The sequence below is a fragment of the Culicoides brevitarsis genome, chromosome 2, assembly GCF_036172545.1.
Source record: "Culicoides brevitarsis isolate CSIRO-B50_1 chromosome 2, AGI_CSIRO_Cbre_v1, whole genome shotgun sequence".
Taxonomy (NCBI): Eukaryota; Metazoa; Arthropoda; class Insecta; order Diptera; family Ceratopogonidae; genus Culicoides; species Culicoides brevitarsis.
This window is the reverse complement of record NC_087086.1, coordinates 42,925,109-42,944,325: the sequence shown is the minus strand read 5'-3', so window position 1 is coordinate 42,944,325 and position 19,217 is coordinate 42,925,109. Positions and strand designations below refer to the sequence as shown.

The window sequence follows — 19,217 nt, the reverse complement described above, 5'->3', positions numbered from 1 at the left end:
TTCATTAGAATTGTTTCTGCTTAAAATATGACTATTCCAAAATTGTTTTAAACTTTTGACATCGCGATACTCATTACTCTTACGAAATTCACTGTTTTTTTGCACATGAATGTTCAATTTATCTTTATCTCGATATTTCACTTCGTCAATTTTTCCTTTCAAACTACTGGATTGCGTTGACGACGAAGTACCAAAAAGATTAAATCGTTTAATGAATGAAATTTGTTTGCTGTTGAAATTGCACTTGTTGATACTATTATTTATTGACGAATCAACGTTTAATGAAGTTTTGTTGTTTGTAGAGGAACATTTAAAGTTGTAACTGCTTCCAGACATGTTGATGAATTTGAATGATAATATTTGCGACTGACACACAGTACAAAGTGTTTATTTTGACGGTGAGACCTGAAATGATGAAAAGAAAAATAAGTAAAGTTTTTTGATAAGAGAAAGTGTTTGCAAAAGTACGTGAGTCGACTTTTATTTATGAATAAATGAAGGTTTGGGTATTATATTCGGTATTTGTATTTGTTACAAACAACTCAAATAGTTGATGTTATTATTTAAATTAATGAATTATTTTAAAGTTGCCATAAATAAGATGAAGTCAACATTATGTTTTAATCATTTAATTATTTCGAGTATTTATTAATCATTTAATTCACGTGATTGTTCACTTTTTTTTCGTCTTTTTGCAATTTGAAAATAATGTAAAATAATCGAATATAAAGCTTTTCTTCTGTCGTCAGTATGTAGCAGTATATAAAAATAATTATGCGAAACTTTTATAGAATTTGATCAGTAGCTTTTGATTTTACACAATTTCTCAGTCTACTCAAATGACTAAAAAGTCATCTTTATTTTGTACGTGATTGTAAAACAAACACTCATTCGGCAGAATGTTTATTCAAAGTTATTTGCCTTTCCAACGTTTTTGGTCATGAAATCGTTTATTTTTCTGTTATTGAAGTAATGAAGTTTACTTTTCGCGCTGAAATGAGAAAACAACCACATTGAAATTAACTTTGTGCACATTAAAGAACAGTTATAATAGAAAATTTTCAAAAGTCAACTAATCGCGTAATGGATGAATAAAACTACAGAAATATTGAAAAAAGGTAAATAGGAGGTTTTTTTTCAGTCACTTATTGTTATTGTTATCAAAGTAGTTATGACGATGGCAGAACAGTTAAAAAGCTAATGAAGCAAAAATTTAGTTTGTAACGGTGTATTTCTATTAACACCTGAATGTGATCGTGTGTTGAAGCATCATAAAGTTTTTAATAAAAACAACAAAAATTATATTAAAAACAGGTCCAAAATACGGTCATTCTTATATTCTCACACATCGTAATATGAATGTTATGCATCTCTCCTGTTTAATTTGTTTATATATATAGCGAATATTTATATGTTAATGTTACATTGGAAGCAGCGACAAGGCACACTTTTCAGTATTGTATCTCTACTGAAATATATGTTCTACTAATAATGGAAGTTGTCGTCTTACTAATACACATAAATTTTATACGAACAGGTATAAAAGTGTGTTGAATAACTTTAAATGCATATTTCATTTGTTTGCTACTTAACTTTATTTTACTACTGCAAACAACTTGTCTTATTTTTCGTTAATATTAAAATTATCAGCATTTAAAAATCTCTGAAAAGAGCGAAAGTGTATGAAATTGATTAAAATGTTTTTGAGGCGGACTACAAAAAATACAACTCATACCATTGTAAGCAAATAAAAATGAAATTACTATAGTATACCAAAAATAATTATTTATCATTATTATTATTATAATAGTTAAAAAACTTTGATGTATATTTCTTTAAATTTAATTTTCAAACTCTTATTTTTTTAAACTTGCAATTTTGATGCAAGTTGAAAAAAACTTATTTTATCGTTATATTTAAAAACATTTATGATGATATTTGTAGAAACCTTAGTTTGCAAGAAAAATAGTTGACTTTATCATAAATGCATAATTCTTGTTACTTTTCAGAATTGTTGAATAAACTCTCTGTGTTGTAACGTCTCATTCATATCCAAACAAATCATAAATTCCAATGCATTCATTGTCAATTCGTTACTAACAACAAAAAACGCAGACATACATCACACTGTATATTCTTTTTTCATTAAGTAATATATTTAATAATGCACACATATTTTTCATGAAGGAAGCAAATACAAGGTTTATCAACCCGCTTTAATTAAGAAGCAGTTGCATTCTGAATTGAGTTAAGCCAGACAAGAGATGATAGATCTACACATGAACTATACTAAAATATAAAATTTCTAATAATAATTTCCGTCTAAATATATGCTTATTTTCATCGGTTGTAAACTGTATGTATAAAAAAAATATAAGCTTAAAATTTTGATATTTATTTTACTTTTCAACATAAGTTCATTTTAAAATAATTATGGTAACAAGAGTAATGTAAATATTTAACAACAATAAACACATATATTCTAAGCTAATTCAGAGTTTAGTTGAAAGAAATAATTAATTTTTTTTATAAATAATGCATGTTATTGTTACTTTGGCGATGTTTATATTGCAAATTTTACAAGTTATTTTGTAGTGCACTAAATACATAATGAGAACAAAATGTTGTTGCACTAATTTCAAGATCGTAACATTGCTTGAAGTAACTATGGTAACACTATATACTTAACTTATAATTACTATATAATCCGACACGAATCATTTATATGTCTATTTGTTGGAAATTTATGTGTTTTTATTTGTTGTAATGAAAACGGTGAGAATATCTAGGCAGTGATGACATCAAAGATTAAGTATCTGCATATAAAATATTTATTGTTCAAAAATTATTTGGCAAAAAACACAAGATTTTGAATAAAGGTCACATTTTAAATCGTTACGAAAAAAATGTGCAGTTATGATAAATGTAAATGGGTTATGTGGCTGAAAATTTTTGCTTTCTATTGAACACTATTTTTCTTCTACCTTTTATTTGAGAAAATTACTGAAATTGCTTCTTTGAAAGAAATTCAGTTGTAAAGTGACTAAAAAAGAGATAAAACACAGAACACATCACTGAATATTAATAATTTTTGTAAAACACATGCCCTGTATGTAAATAATAAAAAAAACATTTCCAAATTTTATTTTTTTTTTGGGTGATTAAAATTTTCTGTTTCTTTTTTTTGTGTATCAATCACTGATATATAAATTTTCTTCAATATGAATCCTCATATAGAATTATAACATAATTCTAAAAAATTCCGCAAAAAATTAATGTATTACAAAAACAAATGGAAAATAATAATAATCTGTGGATGCCTTTTGGATGGTTTTCAAGCTTGAAAATTGAAAAACTAAAAATACGTAAAAAATACGAAAAAAATACGTAAAAAAATACGTAAAAAAATACGTAATTTTCATTTTGAGAGCCCATTTGATGGTTTATAAGCTTGAAATTGATAACAAATACGTGCAAAATGGTTATACGTGAAAAATAAAAAATACGTAAAAAAATACGTAAAAAAAAATACGTAAAAAATACGTAATTTTCATTTTGAGAGCCCATTTGATGGTTTATAAGCTTGAAATTGATAAAAAATTAAGGAAAATGCATTTGAATGTCTTTTTGATGGTTCTCAAGCATTGAAAAATAAAAAATACGTAAAAAATACGTAAAAAAATACGTAAAAAATACGTAAAAAAATACGTAAAAAATACGTAATTTTCATTTTGAGAGCCCATTTGATGGTTTATAAGCTTGAAATTGATAAAAAATTAAGGAAAATGCCTTTGAATGTCTTTTTGATGGTTCTCAAGCTTGAAAAATAAAAAAAAACGTAAAAAATACGTAAAAAAATACGTAAAAAATACGTAATTTTCATTTTGATAGCCCATTTGATGGTTTTCAAGCTTGAGGAAAATTGAAAAATTAAAAATACGAAAATATATGTTTTTTAAATATCGCTCTTTTTTGAGAAAGTGAACAAAGGTTTCTTTTAAATGACTTTGCAATTAAATTTTTTGCAACGAGTGATGTTCGCTGGGCTTTTGTGAATTGCAACTGAACTTGTAAGGACTCTTTTTTGAGCAAATTTGTCATTTTTGTCGATAAACACTTGATATATTTCCTTATTTTTGCAATACACAAGTGTCGCAAAATTATTTTTGTTTTTGTAATTATCGATTTAAACTTTACAAACCATAAATATGTAGATGTATTTAAAAATAACGTACGAAGTAAGCCTATTATAGAAATATTTTAACACATATACACACCCTGAAGCTCATTATAAATGTAGACTGTGAAACGTACATATGTTACATAGGCAAGACACACTTTGAATTTTTTCAAAATTTTATCGATATGTATTTTTGAACAAAGTTTAAAAGCGCTTCAATAAAAGCTGTGAACGTTTAATCTGGAAGTTTTTGGAGTTTCAAAATATATGCAGTGTCTAAATTAAAAATATAAGTTTTTTAATATTTTCGCAACAAATATGATGGAAAATTAGCAAAACACTCTAATTTGGGTTAACTGTAATTATGTTATAAATGTATGTTAATGATAATTATTTTGGCAGATGTAATTTAGTATTGAATTAATTTTATAAAGATATTTATAAAATATTAATAATAATAGTACCTTATTTAAAATTTATTAAATGTTAAGACACAATCAACTATAACTTTCTATACATTGGATTTTTATTTATTTATTTATTTATTAAGTTTATAATTATAATAAACTATACCTTATATGTTACTGTGCTCTGTGCGATGATCATCGCATTATTTAAATTATGCAACACAGACTTTCTGAATTTGTCATGCACTTTTAATTATGAGCAGGAAAGAAATTTTTATTGCATCAACGTGATATTTTATACTTGATAATTATAATTATATATTTTCATGATTCATGAAAATTAAATTTTTTATGTTGTACTTTTATTATTTTTTTTTTCAAATCACTTATTTGATTCAGGTTAAATCATATTCACTTTTTTACTGTCAACTGATCCACAATTTATCATATTATATTGCTCAAAGTATATTGCCATATTCTTGAAATCCTTTTATTCCAAATATTGAAAGCGTCATACGTTCTACATATTTAATATAAATATTTTTAAACGATTTAAAATAAGTGATCCGTTTGAGTCGACGATCAAAAGAAGACTGGAAGTCGTATGAAATAAATGTGAACAAAAACATACAATTTGTGTTGTAGTTGCTTTCTTATAAGATATATTGTCGACTGAAGTTGTATTTGTGTGTGTAAATATTTTGAAATGTATGAAAACTGTTGGAAAGTATCGTATCAAAAGATACTATAGACACTGTATGGAAATATACAAACATTTTTTGATTATTATGTCTGTAACGAGAGAAAAAGTATGCATTTAAGGCTAAAAACCTTTAAATTTATGCAACCAAAAAGTCACACTGACCTTGAAATATGCTCTTACTTATTGTCCGGAACAATAGCCGCCTCCACGAATATGACCTGTTATGTTCAATGTAAATAAATACCATTAAACCGGTTTTGCAAACACGTTGATCCGTTTTTAAAAATTGGAGGAAAGAATGCAACATGATATATTCCAAATTATTTCATAGATGAAGATCAAAAAACTTTATTGATCCATAATATGTATGTAAAGGATGAGACAATCGATTTTTTTCTATTAAATATTATTGTAGAATCTTATGGTTGTTTTTATTTTAAAAAAATAATATTAGAAAGAAACTTTTTAGTATTTTTGTTAGAGAAGTGTTGAATGGGTCAAGTGCGTGATCAAAACCAAAATATTTTAACGGCATTCTATATATTTTTTTTTTACATAAACATGAAAAAATGTATTAGAGAGTTAAGAAAAATAGTTATTAACCCCGAGGCGAGTAATAATGATAATGTTCATGTTTTTATATCGAGGCAAATTTTTAAGAATGTACGATATCTAAGTAGGTGTCACATATACATATAATCGATGTACAAGTATTTATATCATATAGTGAATATAGACATGCGTCAAGTTGTTACACTTATTCTACTATGGAGGTGAAAAAATCAAAATAGCGGTGTTTTTCATATTTGCATGCTATTCAGGGCCATATGCAAAGAAATTACAAACAAGAAAATGTCTCGTACTTGTAAGTGTGTTATTCTTTTGACATAAATATGAAACTTACTTTTTGACATAGATTAGAGTAGTACATGTAGTTTTATTCTGCAAATTTTTTTTTTTAAATAAATCTCTAAAAACCATCCTGACAAAACTAATTTTGATTACAGTAACGTTTTCTATAAAAAGCGCAGTTTTGTTAACCTTATGATAAAAATAAAAAAAAAATAAGTAATGAAAAATATACGGGGTTTTGTAACATGATACTTTTACTATCAAAACGAATGACATGAGAATCCTTTATTCATATTTTTTTAAAAATATTTATTCATATCATGTAACAACATTGCATTGTTGTTCATGTCCATTAAACGCTTTTTACACAAAAGAGACAAAACGCTCGATTAGGTATTCCAAAAAAGTTTTATTGTTTACTTTATGATGACGATTGACCTTGTCTTTTAAAAAAATGTATTGTTTTTGTTTTCATTTTCTGTTTATACAGTAAAGCCGCTATTTCAATTTACTTCTAAGTGACACTTTTCGTACAAAGAAATGTTAAGTTAAAGCCCTACATATCACAAACGCATAAAATTAATATTTTCTGAATTCAATGACAGTTGATTAAGACGTGATATGATACAGCGTGATTCAAATGCAACTTGAGCATCTAAATAATACGAAATTGAATTTTTAACGTAATTGGAGAGAGCTTGGATCACAATGTTAGTTATATGGCCTGCGATTGTTGTTATTGAATGGTCATCATTCATAAGTTATTTATATCACGTTGTTGTCATCAGTCAAATTATTAAGAGGACATTGACCTAATTATTCTGCTGCTCATTGCACTTAAATGAAACTTGCACAATTGCAAATCAATACTATTTTACATGCATTTTATTTTTGTGTAACTTTACATATGAGTATTAAATATATATATTTTTTAAATATTAACAAAAAAAAAAAAACATGCGAAAAAGAATTCCCATTCAAGAATGTTTAAACGTTTTTACTACATTTTTTATGTTTGAGTCCAAGAAATATAATATATGTACTACTTTTACTAAAAACGATACCATGTATTTTATACAATACGACATAACTTTTACACAATATAATTACAACAAACAATAGCCATTTTAGTAAAAAAAATAATTGCAAATGCAATAATAATTTTTATTTAATTAATTTATTTTTATTAAAAAATGTCAACAAAGATTTTTCAGATAGGACAATGAGTGCTAAATGTGAATGATACGGAAAATAATAAATGAAATTAAAAAATAAAGTTTTAATGATTGATCGAGAATAATATCAATTTTTTTAAACAATTTCTTTCATTTATATTATTGAACAGGAAACTTTCATAATTGATTTTTGTAAATATATGAAAACAAATTATAAAAGTTTACATTATAAATAAACACTTATAAGTTATTGTTATAAGACTTAAAGTCGCTCGCATATTTTTCTTATCTTAAAAATCTCATATTACAGTAAAAAACATTTTTAAACAGTTGAGCACGTACATTCATAAATGGTAATCCATAAAAGTCCTATATTAGAAGTTCAGTGAATTTGTTACTGTAAGTCTAAAAGAAAAACATTTGTAACTTTCCATGTAAATATATTTTATTTTATTTTTATGATGACTCATTTATTGAAAAAACTGCATTTTATTTTCCTTACAATAAAATACTTATCTTACGCAAGTTAGTTCGGTGAGCTTAAATTTAGGTAATCTTGGGAAAGCATGAAAAATCCTTTGTATTAAATTGAACTATATTTTTTATAAATTTTCTATTGTCACTCCTCCTTTAGAGCTTTCTTGCTTTTATACGGTAGTCAATGATTCATTTAAACGTCAACAAGACAGGTTTATATATTCGTGTATTTCCGTTTTTGCAATAATGGAGCAAATTATTTTTCTCTGATACATACTTACTTTTTCAATGTTTAAAAATGATTCATCCTTGAACCTGTTTTTGAAAGTTAAAGATTGACAGAAACTAAACATTTAGGCGCAAAAACCAAATATTTTCCTAACTAAATGGATACTCTTCTATCTAAGTTTTAATCTTATGTTAATATTTGTAAGAATTATATAACTTAATACAACTTTTTTTTGTAAGAAAGACATAAGTAACTAACTGTGCGTTGCCTACATTTTTATATCTGTCAATGAGTTAAGCAACTCTTCTTAAAATAATAAGTCATAAATTATAAAATTGTTGAAAAACTGCTACCCTTAATAAATAGCATTAATATTATTATAGTTTACAAAATCATTTACAATAAACATCCGGCTTAATATGAAAACTGTGAAGGCACATACAAAAATTATCTTCAAAATTATTTTATTGCTACTTTTAGGCTTGAGTATGATATATTATTGAAATTGATAACTGATCACATAAATAGAGACTATTTTGCATTATTCAAGTTTGATTATTTGATGAAGAGACGAACTCAAATAATACATATACATAAGAGAAAATCTGATAAAAATCGGTTAATTTATTTTAACACTTTTACTATATTTAATTTTTTGTGTGATCTCGCATGATGTGTACAAATTTTTAAAATAATTTTTTGTTATTCAGATTTTTTGTTTATTCAAATAATTGAATGAGGAAACAATTTCTCACCTAATATTGACAATAGTTATTTTAATGTGAGCAAAAAAAAAAAAGAGATCGAGGGTAGGAATGATCCGTAAATGTGATAGATTTGAAAAAAAAAATTTCAAAGAAATTGATAGTAAAGTTCAGTAAAATCACCAAAAGACCTCTATTATTTTCGATTCTTTTAATTTCGACAAAGTAAATTTATTTTCTCATCAATTTGTGCTAAAACACATGATATTTGTCTCTATATATTTGTCTTATCAAATATAAAGTATATAAAACTTAACGTTTTAAATTAAAGTAAATTGAATAGCATGATTATTTAGAAGATAACGATTAGCTACGTTTCTTTTGTTCAAACCATACCGGTGACAAAATTTTCTCATTTTGCGAATCACTTTTTCATTTCACGTTTCATTTAGCAAAAACTTTAAAAAACACGTATTGTTTTTTTTTCTTATATTTACGGTTTCAATAACCGGTTTTTTGATATATATTAAAATTTCTACTTTTTTCATCTTCACAATCAAGAATGATTCAGACTCTGAAGAATGTTCATTAATGTTGACCAAGTATTAAAACTAAAAACCTTTCACTCATCAATTTCTCATTTATTGATACATGGTGCAAATGAATAGAAAGAACAGAGAAATTAATTATCAGAAATTAAACGCATCCATTTCCTGACCATGAATGAAATATCATTCCCTTTATTAATCACGTATATTTAATAGCTCATATAAAAATATTTTCGATTCCGTGAAGAAAATCAAATGTTTATAGAAGCGCATTTTCTAAGTCGTTTATTTATTCACAAAAAAAAAATACAAATAAAACTTACATTGTACTTCTATAAAATAATCCAACGAACAAATATAAGTATCCATGTCGATGAGATTTGATATATTTTATGATCACTGTTTTAAACTAAAGATATTTTCGTCTTTAGTATTTTTTTATATATATATATATATATATACATATATACTAAAAAATATTTACAATAATGAAAACGACCATTCGAATTTACTCTATGGGGTCTTTAGTTGCTATTTCATCACATATTATCATTTTTTTATTTTCTTAATTAGATTATTTAATCATATTTCAACTCTATTCACTTTTGTATGTAATTAATCATACTTTTTTCATTTAAATGAATTGTATTCACATATTTCTCCTTTTCGAAATATAAGTTGCACAGATTTCTTATACATTCTCTTAATCAATTTATATATTGAATTGAAATTAAATTTAGTTCACAATTCTTTCTATTAATTTTTTATATCATACATATTATTGTTGAAGAGAAAATTTTATATTTTTCTCTCTCACATAATTAAAATATGTAATATTTATATTACTGTGACTAAAGTAATTGTTCCAATCCAAAACGAGATAAGATAAAATTTTTCACTTGTTACTGTCTTTATTCAAAATTTATTTTTACTTTTAATCATATTATTTATATAAAAAGTCCAATACAGAATTCATATTTTTTGCTTGATTTCGAATGTCTTGTGTGTGTATATCTATGAAGATATTTTTTTTGTTGACTCAAAAAGTAACCCAATGACAGATTTAAAAAAAAATATATATATTTGACACAAACGATTGTCGTTAGCACGTCTTTTCTTTGTGAAACACGACTACACACTAAAGTCCCTTAAATCTCAAAAGGCGGTTTAGTAGTATGTTGTAACTCATGATGGAGTACATGCGTTGTATTTGTATACTGAAGTTTTATAAGTATATCGACTGACTAATGAAACATATCGTATAACAAAGATAAGTTTTAATATTCAGTTGTGTGAGTATGCGTTTGATAGTAAAATGAGTTTTTAAAAGAATTGTACAATGTCTTATAGTTTTTTTCAAAAAGAAATTGCACTTTAGCTATTTTTATCAAGGAATTGATCATTTAAAAAATGTTAATTTAAATTTTTTACTTCTTTGGTCTTAAGTTCAGCAAAACCAACATTTTATTTTTACAATATTCCTTTATGAGCAAGCAAATTTGAAAGTTTAAAAATTAATGATAAGGGTTTTATCATGATTTGAACTTGAATTTCTTTGGTATGAAAAAAGAATACTCTTTTTGGACAACAATATGATTGTAATATCAATTTCATCAAATTAGAGCCCCTATCGCAACAATTTTTTGTCCAAGTCGAGGAGTTATAAGTCTTGATTAAAATTTTTTGGAAAGTTTACTGTTGCTTAGCACTTACCCGTTGATCATTCTGAAAAATTTGATGTTTTTTCAAAAGAGCATCACAAAATTAGCGCTTTTCATGTGCCAAAAATAAAGTAGTATATGGAACATATACTACAAAAATTATGATAAACGGATAAAGAAATTTTCAGATAATTCGTGATCCGATTGCAATGTACTTTTAAAAACAATTATTTAATATATCAAACATTCAATTCATACGTGGAAAAAACTTGAAATAATTATGTTTTACCGATACTAATTTGAAGTTAAGCTTTAACGATGCTTTATGGATTTTTTGTTTAAATGAAAGTAAAGTTTAATGTTTGTTCTAATTTGTCTCTTGTCAATAGCTACACAGCAAGTTTAGTGAATCAATCAATCAAACATAGCATGTTTATTATCGTCATTAACTATGCATGTTAAGTCTAATCTCTAATTATATATGTAATTAAGTATTACATATTTTATTAATATATATTTTTCACTCACCATATCTTTTTAATTGAATAGTCACAATTTTATCAAGCACACTTTTTTTGACATACTTTACCCTCTTAATAAGATGATAAAATATTTGAAAGTAAGATGAATAATATAGGTATTTTTTAGTGTAATAAATGGCAAATAATTTTATTGCGGAATATTATTGTTTCAATTGTACTTTGCTTAAATCCTTAAATCGAAGCTAATAAAATTCTCAATAGCGCATGGCACAAACAACAATTTTTATGTTGTGCCTTTGTTGCTTAGAAACAGTTAATACCTACAAGACCTAATTCATTGAATCACTGAATTAATATATTAAGAAAAATCAGTTGAAAACGAACAAATATTTTAAGGAGAATAGTTTTACTTCATTTTTTAGTTTTATTTTCACATTATTCATTATTCTACTATTAAAATTTTAATCTTACTTTGTACATTTTTAAATCAAAATATCATATATTATAATTTGAATCCCAATAAAAATTCTTTACACAGAATCAAATTTCGTAGTAAGCATAATTATAATAAATAAATAATTCTTAAAACTAAACAAAAACAATATTGATTTTATTTTTTTAAAATAATAATTTAAATTTAAAAAAAAAGAAAAAATTGAGCTTGTTCCTTAATCTATAGGTATATTGATAGTATTTAGATGAGAAAATATGGAGATTAACAATCCTTGAGATTGAATGACTGTTTGTATACGATTACATGCATTTTTACTTCTTAAAATTATGTACATTTCTATTTACATATCAGAGTTTTAAATAAAATAGTAAAAAATAAATAAATACTTAATTTTAACGGGTTTCATACATTTTGGTATTTACAAAAGTTATTACAAATATAAAATTGGTATTTTCTATACAAAATGTTAAAATATTAAGAGTTATGGATGTTGTGTCAGAAGTCTCACGAGCTCTGTGTGCTCCATATTATTCAATGTTTGCATGTCAACACCTAATGCGCCCGCAACGCCATCCATATCTAAGCCAAATGATGCAAGTAATTCCAAAAATTTCATCTCTTCTCCTGTGTACGGATTTCGCAACGTTGGACATGATTGGTTACATTGTGGCCAACTGCATTGTTCTAATAATCTCAATGTGCATTTCTTTGGTTCAGGAATATTTTTGTTGTTGTGATTCTTATTTCTATTGTTGTTGTTGTTACGATTATAGCCTGTAACTTTTTTATTTTTGTTATTATGATTATCAAATTCTGGCATTGCTAATTGTTGTCTTTGATTTAAATTTTGATTATTTTGTCGCTTCCTTTGGTTATTCTTCTCATGTCTATGATGGTTTGTAGTACTGTTTTTGTGTCGTCGTCTATTAAAATTCTCGTTTTCTATTAGTTTTGGCAAATTTTTGTTCATTAAACCTTTTTTGCTAACGGTCGGAGTTAGTTCATCTTCCAAGATATTTAGTTGCTCAGCATCAAGTATAGATCTTCTCTCTTCTCGCATCTTTCGTCGACGTTCTCGACGTTCTTGACGTTTTAATCTTTTGAGCTCTCTCTCTTCCTTTGTTAGTTTTCTTCGTTTTTCTTTTTCCATTCTGATACGTTTTCGTTCCATTCGCTGTTCTTTTGTCAATTTTTGAGGAACTCGTTTCTTTGAATCATAATTTTCCCAGCAACGCAAAGCATCTGCTAACGATATATCGTCAATTTTGATATCTAACCAATCACGTTTAGTGAGAACCGAGTGACCAATACATGAAGGAGCAAAGACTGCGGTAACATTGTCGAGCGATGTTCGCAAAGCTTTTCCCATTTCATGAATATAATCCCATTGTTGCGGAGTAACAGGAGCTCCAACACTATCTGCAGACATTTGAGCTTCATCAAAGAGCCATTGAAAAACAAAAAGGGGAGCTAAAAGAAAACTTAGTTATTTATGTTTGACAGATTAGAGAAAACTTTTGAAACTCACCTTTTAAAGTATTATAAAGTCGATGACCAAAATAGCAACGCCAAGGTTCGTTTTCATTTTCCGTTACACAATCTTGTGGAGGTGCTCCGTTCCAATGTTTCCATCCTTGACGAACAGCTTCAGATGCTGCAACGGCTCCGGGTGTGTATGGTTCACGGTCTAAAAACCATCCAGAATCACTCACGCCACGAACATTTACATTGAGACCTATTGATAATCAATGTATTAAATAATCAATCTTAATATTTCATGAAAATATATTTGGACAAACCTTTTTCTACTTGCAAGAAATCCTTGATGTTATCCAAGTTTAACATAACTCCCAAACCTCCAGCGGAAGATCCTGCCATCAATAAATCTGTGCCTTGAAAATTTCCTAAACCAAGAGGAATCAAATCGTCAATCACTTGTCGCACAATTAACGATCCCATAAACCTATGCCCATTGTTGTCGGGTTTTAATCTTGTTCCACTCCAAGAATCACTGCTGCAATATGGTACAATTACATGATTTGCATTATACCAATAAGGATTTTCCTGCGGATTTGGAGACAAAATTCCGCCAACTAATAATAAAAGTTTTAGTTAAATTAATATTGACGTTTTATAATTAGTGAAAAAACTTACCATTACGAGTTGAGGGCCATTTATCAGAAGTCATTAAATGTCTTAATTTCATCCATCTTTGTTTGCAAGATTCAATGCTATAACAATGCCATCCTCCCTCAAAGAAAACAACCCATCGACGAGATCCTTGCGATTTTCTCAAATAAAAACCAGCCTTTGACCCATCATTGCAAGTTACAGTTCGATTTGAGAGAAAAACACGCTTCAAAGCTTTTGAGTCGGCATAAACTCCTGATTCTGGTAACTGTCGTTGAATAGAATTTGTTTCGATGGATGATATTTGATGACGCGTAGATTTGTTTGTTGCTCTCGTATTGATTGCTGGTACGTAAATAATGAAAATGAAAAAAGCGAGCTGTAAAAAAAAAAATCAAATGTTATTTACTCCAGAATTTATGCAGTTTGTATAACTAACATCCGAACATTTTGAAACCTTATTTCAACAACAGAGAGAATTCAGATTCCTCTCTCATTGGAAAAATTAAAGAGAAAATTATTTGTGTTGAAATAAAAGCGGTAAGTTTCAATCTACTTTTCTTAATGCTAACATTATTGAAAGTTTTGAAGCAATTCTCGAAAAACATTTACTTTCAACGTGGGGAAAATTGGGATGATGATGACGGTAAGCAATTAAAACATAAATAAATTGTCCTGATAAATATAAATAACGTTAAATACTTCTACTTTTTGATCTGCAACTGGTTTTTGTAATGATCAACATAACACACTTCAACACGATATAACATAATGTTTAATTAAATTAAAAAGGTATGTATGTATGTCATTTTTATTGCTCAAATGTCCTCATCGCACAACTTAAGATAAAATATTTTTGCCTTTTTTGTTGTTAAAAACAATTAAATAATAGTTGTCAGAATAACACTCGCTTGTTCCAAACTATTTATCTCCTGATTACTTCCTTATTCAAAAAGAGGAAAATAAAAGGGACACATCATATTTGCCACTTTCAAATGTTCACATTTTCCAATTGAAAATACTAACAGAAGAAGACGAAGATCCAGTTTACGACTGTGAATGTTGTTATTGTTTCGATACATGGTACGAAACGCGTACGTTCGACGACGACAACAACATAGTAGTATAGAGTTATTTAGAGTAGAGCGGTGAATTTCCTTTGATCTGTTTTGTGCTCGCATTCTGATCAAAAGATTCCGCCAAAAAAAAAAAAGAGAATGAAAAATACTGTTTACGTTGTTGTTTTTATTTTTCTGAGTTCTCTCATCTCTTTCATCTTTTTATGGTACAAATATTGGTTACATTGCAACTATTCAATGCACAAAATATAGTAGTAGTTCAAAAAATAAATTTTAGAACAGGTTGAAATAAGATGGTTATCTTTTGATTGAAAAACCTGAAAGCTGTTCTCAGAATTTTCAAAAAACAAAAAAATAATAATAATAATAATAAATACATAAAAAATGATAAAAAATTATTATAATTATAATTCGCAAATCCATCAAATTATGATCATTTTTAAAATTGCCCTGTTGTGAGCATTTAGCTCATCAAAGAGAACATTCAAAAGATTTTAATCTGTTTTTTGCATCGCAAAACTTAAAAGATGAAGAAGAAGTACAATAAATTATTATTTAAAACATCAGATTCACGTAAAATCTGCACCTGTTTCGATATTCTTTATGTCTTTCTTCTATATATTGCACATCATAGGTGTATTTCATCGTCATTCAACAACATAACTCAATACAACAATGTTCCTTTTTTTTCTTTAATTTTGTTATTACAATTATTAATTCTTTATTTTAATAGATCGTTATGCTGTCAAACAAAGCTAATAATAATATGGACTATCCATGCGACTGATGTCCATTTTTGTACCTGATATAATGGAAAACGACAAACGTGTGCTTACGAAACATTTTAATGTTCATATAAACACTGATTCGTGTTATCAGAAGAAACCATAATAATTAGAAGATTTTGTGCATAAACTGTGAGAAATAACTGAGAATCTCCATAAAATTTGTTCCTTCCTTGCTGCTTCTGTGTAGTTTTTCACTCATCTCTTCTTCCTTCTTCTTCTTTTTCTTCATCATCATCATCATCATCATAATTATAGTTAAAGAAACAACAACAGTAAAAAACGAGAAGAAAAACAAAAAAGTGGCTGGAGTTGTTGTTACTGCATTAAATGCACGTGAATCATTCAAATAAATGTAACTGTAGTAAATATATGTTTTGTTGTGTACAACGAGCAACATCAGAGCACATTCGTTTGCTTACTTGCCTGTATAGTCAACACGCAATACAAGAGTAACAGCAGCGGCATTTTGCTTTGATCTTTTGTAAGTTTTGTAAAAACAGACGTTCGCTGTATCTACTTGTAGGTACGATTGTAAATCACGCGCGCGAGAGTAAATTAAAGTGCTAAATAGCGTATGAGATGGAAATAGAAGGAACAAAAAGAGAAAGATACTGAACGAGAGACAAACTATCACGATCTTTGTCGATGTTGTTGCAAGTATTCGGCTATATGGTGCAGTAAAGTAGAAGAAACACTAAATTTTACCGATTCTTCAGCAGAAATTATGTTTTGCTGTTTATCATTTTGAGCCTTTAATAACATAAATTTCATTCATTTCATACCCGAGAAATTTTTGAAAAATATATTTTGAATGTATTAAAATAGAATCTTAAATTTAGAATATTCAGAAAAAAAGTTTTTTTTAATGTTAGCATCTTAAATATAATACTTTAATTTAAAGTCATTTTAAGTCAAAATATGATCTAATCAAACCTCAAATCTGTGCATAAAAAGATTATTTATTTTTTGCTTCATCATAGTTCAAGACGCTTTATTATTTTAGTTTGAAAGCTTTAAATTTGTGTAGGACACTGTCATGAACGTAAAATTTCAATATAAAGGCAACATATTGATTGCTACCTATAAATTTGATCCTATAAATTTGATTTCAGACTGCTCATTTATAGAAATCAATCATTAGAATGAAAATTACAAACACAATAACAATTTGTGAAAAGATCAAAGTTTGTATTCCACAAACACGTAAGTAAACAAAACAAATTCAAACTTTTCACGTGGATTTACTTTAAGATGGCACTGCATTTAATATGCATAAAGATAATGATGTTAATGAAATTGAACATACATAGGTAGGTAGCAAGTATTCTCTTTGAAGTTTTTTTCTATTGAAGCGAAATTATACGCTGCTTTATTTTTTATGGACTTTAATTATTATCTATACAAACTATCTTTCTTTTAACAAGAAAAAAATGGAAATTTTGCTTTACCAGAATTTTCCTCGAACGCGTGACTAAAAGACAAAAAACAAACCGCATACATATCCTCACGTTTGACACATCACTCATTTGCATAATTATTGCAAAATTAAAGTTGTTACGTTGAAAAATAAGTAAGTCTGTGATTTTACTTGTTGTTGAGTGCTGTGTTTTTGCCTACTGACACAAAAGTCGTCGTCTGTCAGTTGGATAGTGTCGGTCTTTTTCTCTTTGATCTTGATTATAATTATTATTATATGATGCAAATCACTGTAGGCAAACACACGCAGAAAAACATAATTTGATTGATTAATTTGAATCGGTACTGTAAGAGCTAGCAATGCAAGTAAATTTGCTTTCCTTTGTGACTGAACCGAATACCGAATGGAGTATAATTTAATTGGAAACGTAATGGAATGTGGTTTTTTATGGAATACTTTTTATGAATCATCCGAATAAATCGAGAGTGAACTAAAATTTCACAAAATTTCTATTTTACTCATTTAAATTGTTCAAGACATTAAAATATGACAAAATACAAGGCGCCATTGAATGATTATAAAGCGCCATAGTTTTCGAATTTAAGAAGTATGTTCTTGGAGCAAGGAAAATATTTTTTTTTAATTTTCCAGTAACTATGAAGTGTTATCCGCAATGCAACCATACTTAAAATGAAAAAAAAAATATGAACAAAAATATTTTCCCTTAATAACAAAAACACGCAAGTACATACAGATATTTATCACTCAACAAAAATAAAACATGAGCAGTTAAGATCAAAGCGAATATACCGACTTAATTGTAATGTTTTCAGAAATTTGACCATCATCATATCACTATATATTTCAAAATAGGTACCTATCAAGCTTCAAAGAAAGAAAAATAACAAAAAATGAAATTATTTAGAAAAAGAATAAGACCGTAGTGTGTATATTGTAAAATATATTTTTTTTATTTAAATTAAAAATGTGATAATTTTTACAGGAGACCTCTAATATTTGCTCTGATTTATATTTTATTTATTTTAACACCCATTTTGTGGTTATTTTATTTAGGTATGAAATTAGGTGTTAAATGATTAAAATGCTACTTGGTTATACTTTTTTTTTTTACTAAAAAAAAAAAAAGATTTTTAAATGTTACCTTAAGTGCGAAATGCTTTATGTTAATCCTCATTTTTAAATATTTTTCCGCTTCACTTTTGTTTTTATAAGAACTATTTTATATTAAATTTTTTTTTCTATTAAATTTAATATTTTGAATATCTTTTTGTCGTATATATATATATTTTATAATTTATTTATATTTTTAGAACATTAGATATATTTCATATTTTTGGTGCATATTTTTTGAAATCTAATTTTTTCATGTGTACTTTTTTTTTAATTAATTTTTATAAATCACTATGCTTTTAAGAAAACGATTTTGTATCGATTTTTGTATTATTTTTCAAATTATAAAATCTAACGATGGTTAAACACATCTTTACTCGGCAACCGATCAGAAAACATTGATCAAGGCAGTTGGTAAAGACCAAAAAACATAACAAATTCCTACCTTTGTAAGAAATTGTTTCTCTCTCTCTCTCATGTATAGGTATTAAATGTGAACATGTGTTCACATCATACGTATACTACAACAAACGTTTGCTTGCGGCTTCTTTTAAGCTTTTGTTTCTTTTCATCTTTTGATTTCTTCTACCTTTTTGAACACACGACAACGATACTCTCCAATGTAGCCAGACATTTAGATACTGAACAATTGCTGTACGACACGATAAATGAGAAAATCTCTCTTTCAAAAAAGCATAACTCATTCCAATCGAGTCATTCCAATAAGTTGTGTGCAACTGAAACAATCGAGTCTGTGTATAATAAATTTTCTTGAATGATCACCGGTCCTTTGGTATAAA

At 26.9% G+C, this 19,217-nt stretch overlaps 1 protein-coding gene across 1 annotated transcript; it reads right to left on the bottom strand.

The window, feature by feature from the left end:
- Positions 1–12,135: 12,135 nt before the first annotated feature.
- LOC134829218 (palmitoleoyl-protein carboxylesterase NOTUM) lies at positions 12,136–19,051 on the bottom strand. Its single transcript, XM_063842216.1, has 5 exons — positions 19,007–19,051; positions 14,027–14,381; positions 13,672–13,965; positions 13,401–13,607; positions 12,136–13,342 (listed from the first exon to the last, which is right to left on the bottom strand). Exons 1-5 carry the CDS (start codon positions 19,049–19,051, stop codon positions 12,354–12,356), a joined length of 1,890 nt encoding a protein of 629 aa, XP_063698286.1. The 3' UTR covers positions 12,136–12,353.
- Between the last annotated feature and the right edge of the window lie 166 nt (positions 19,052–19,217).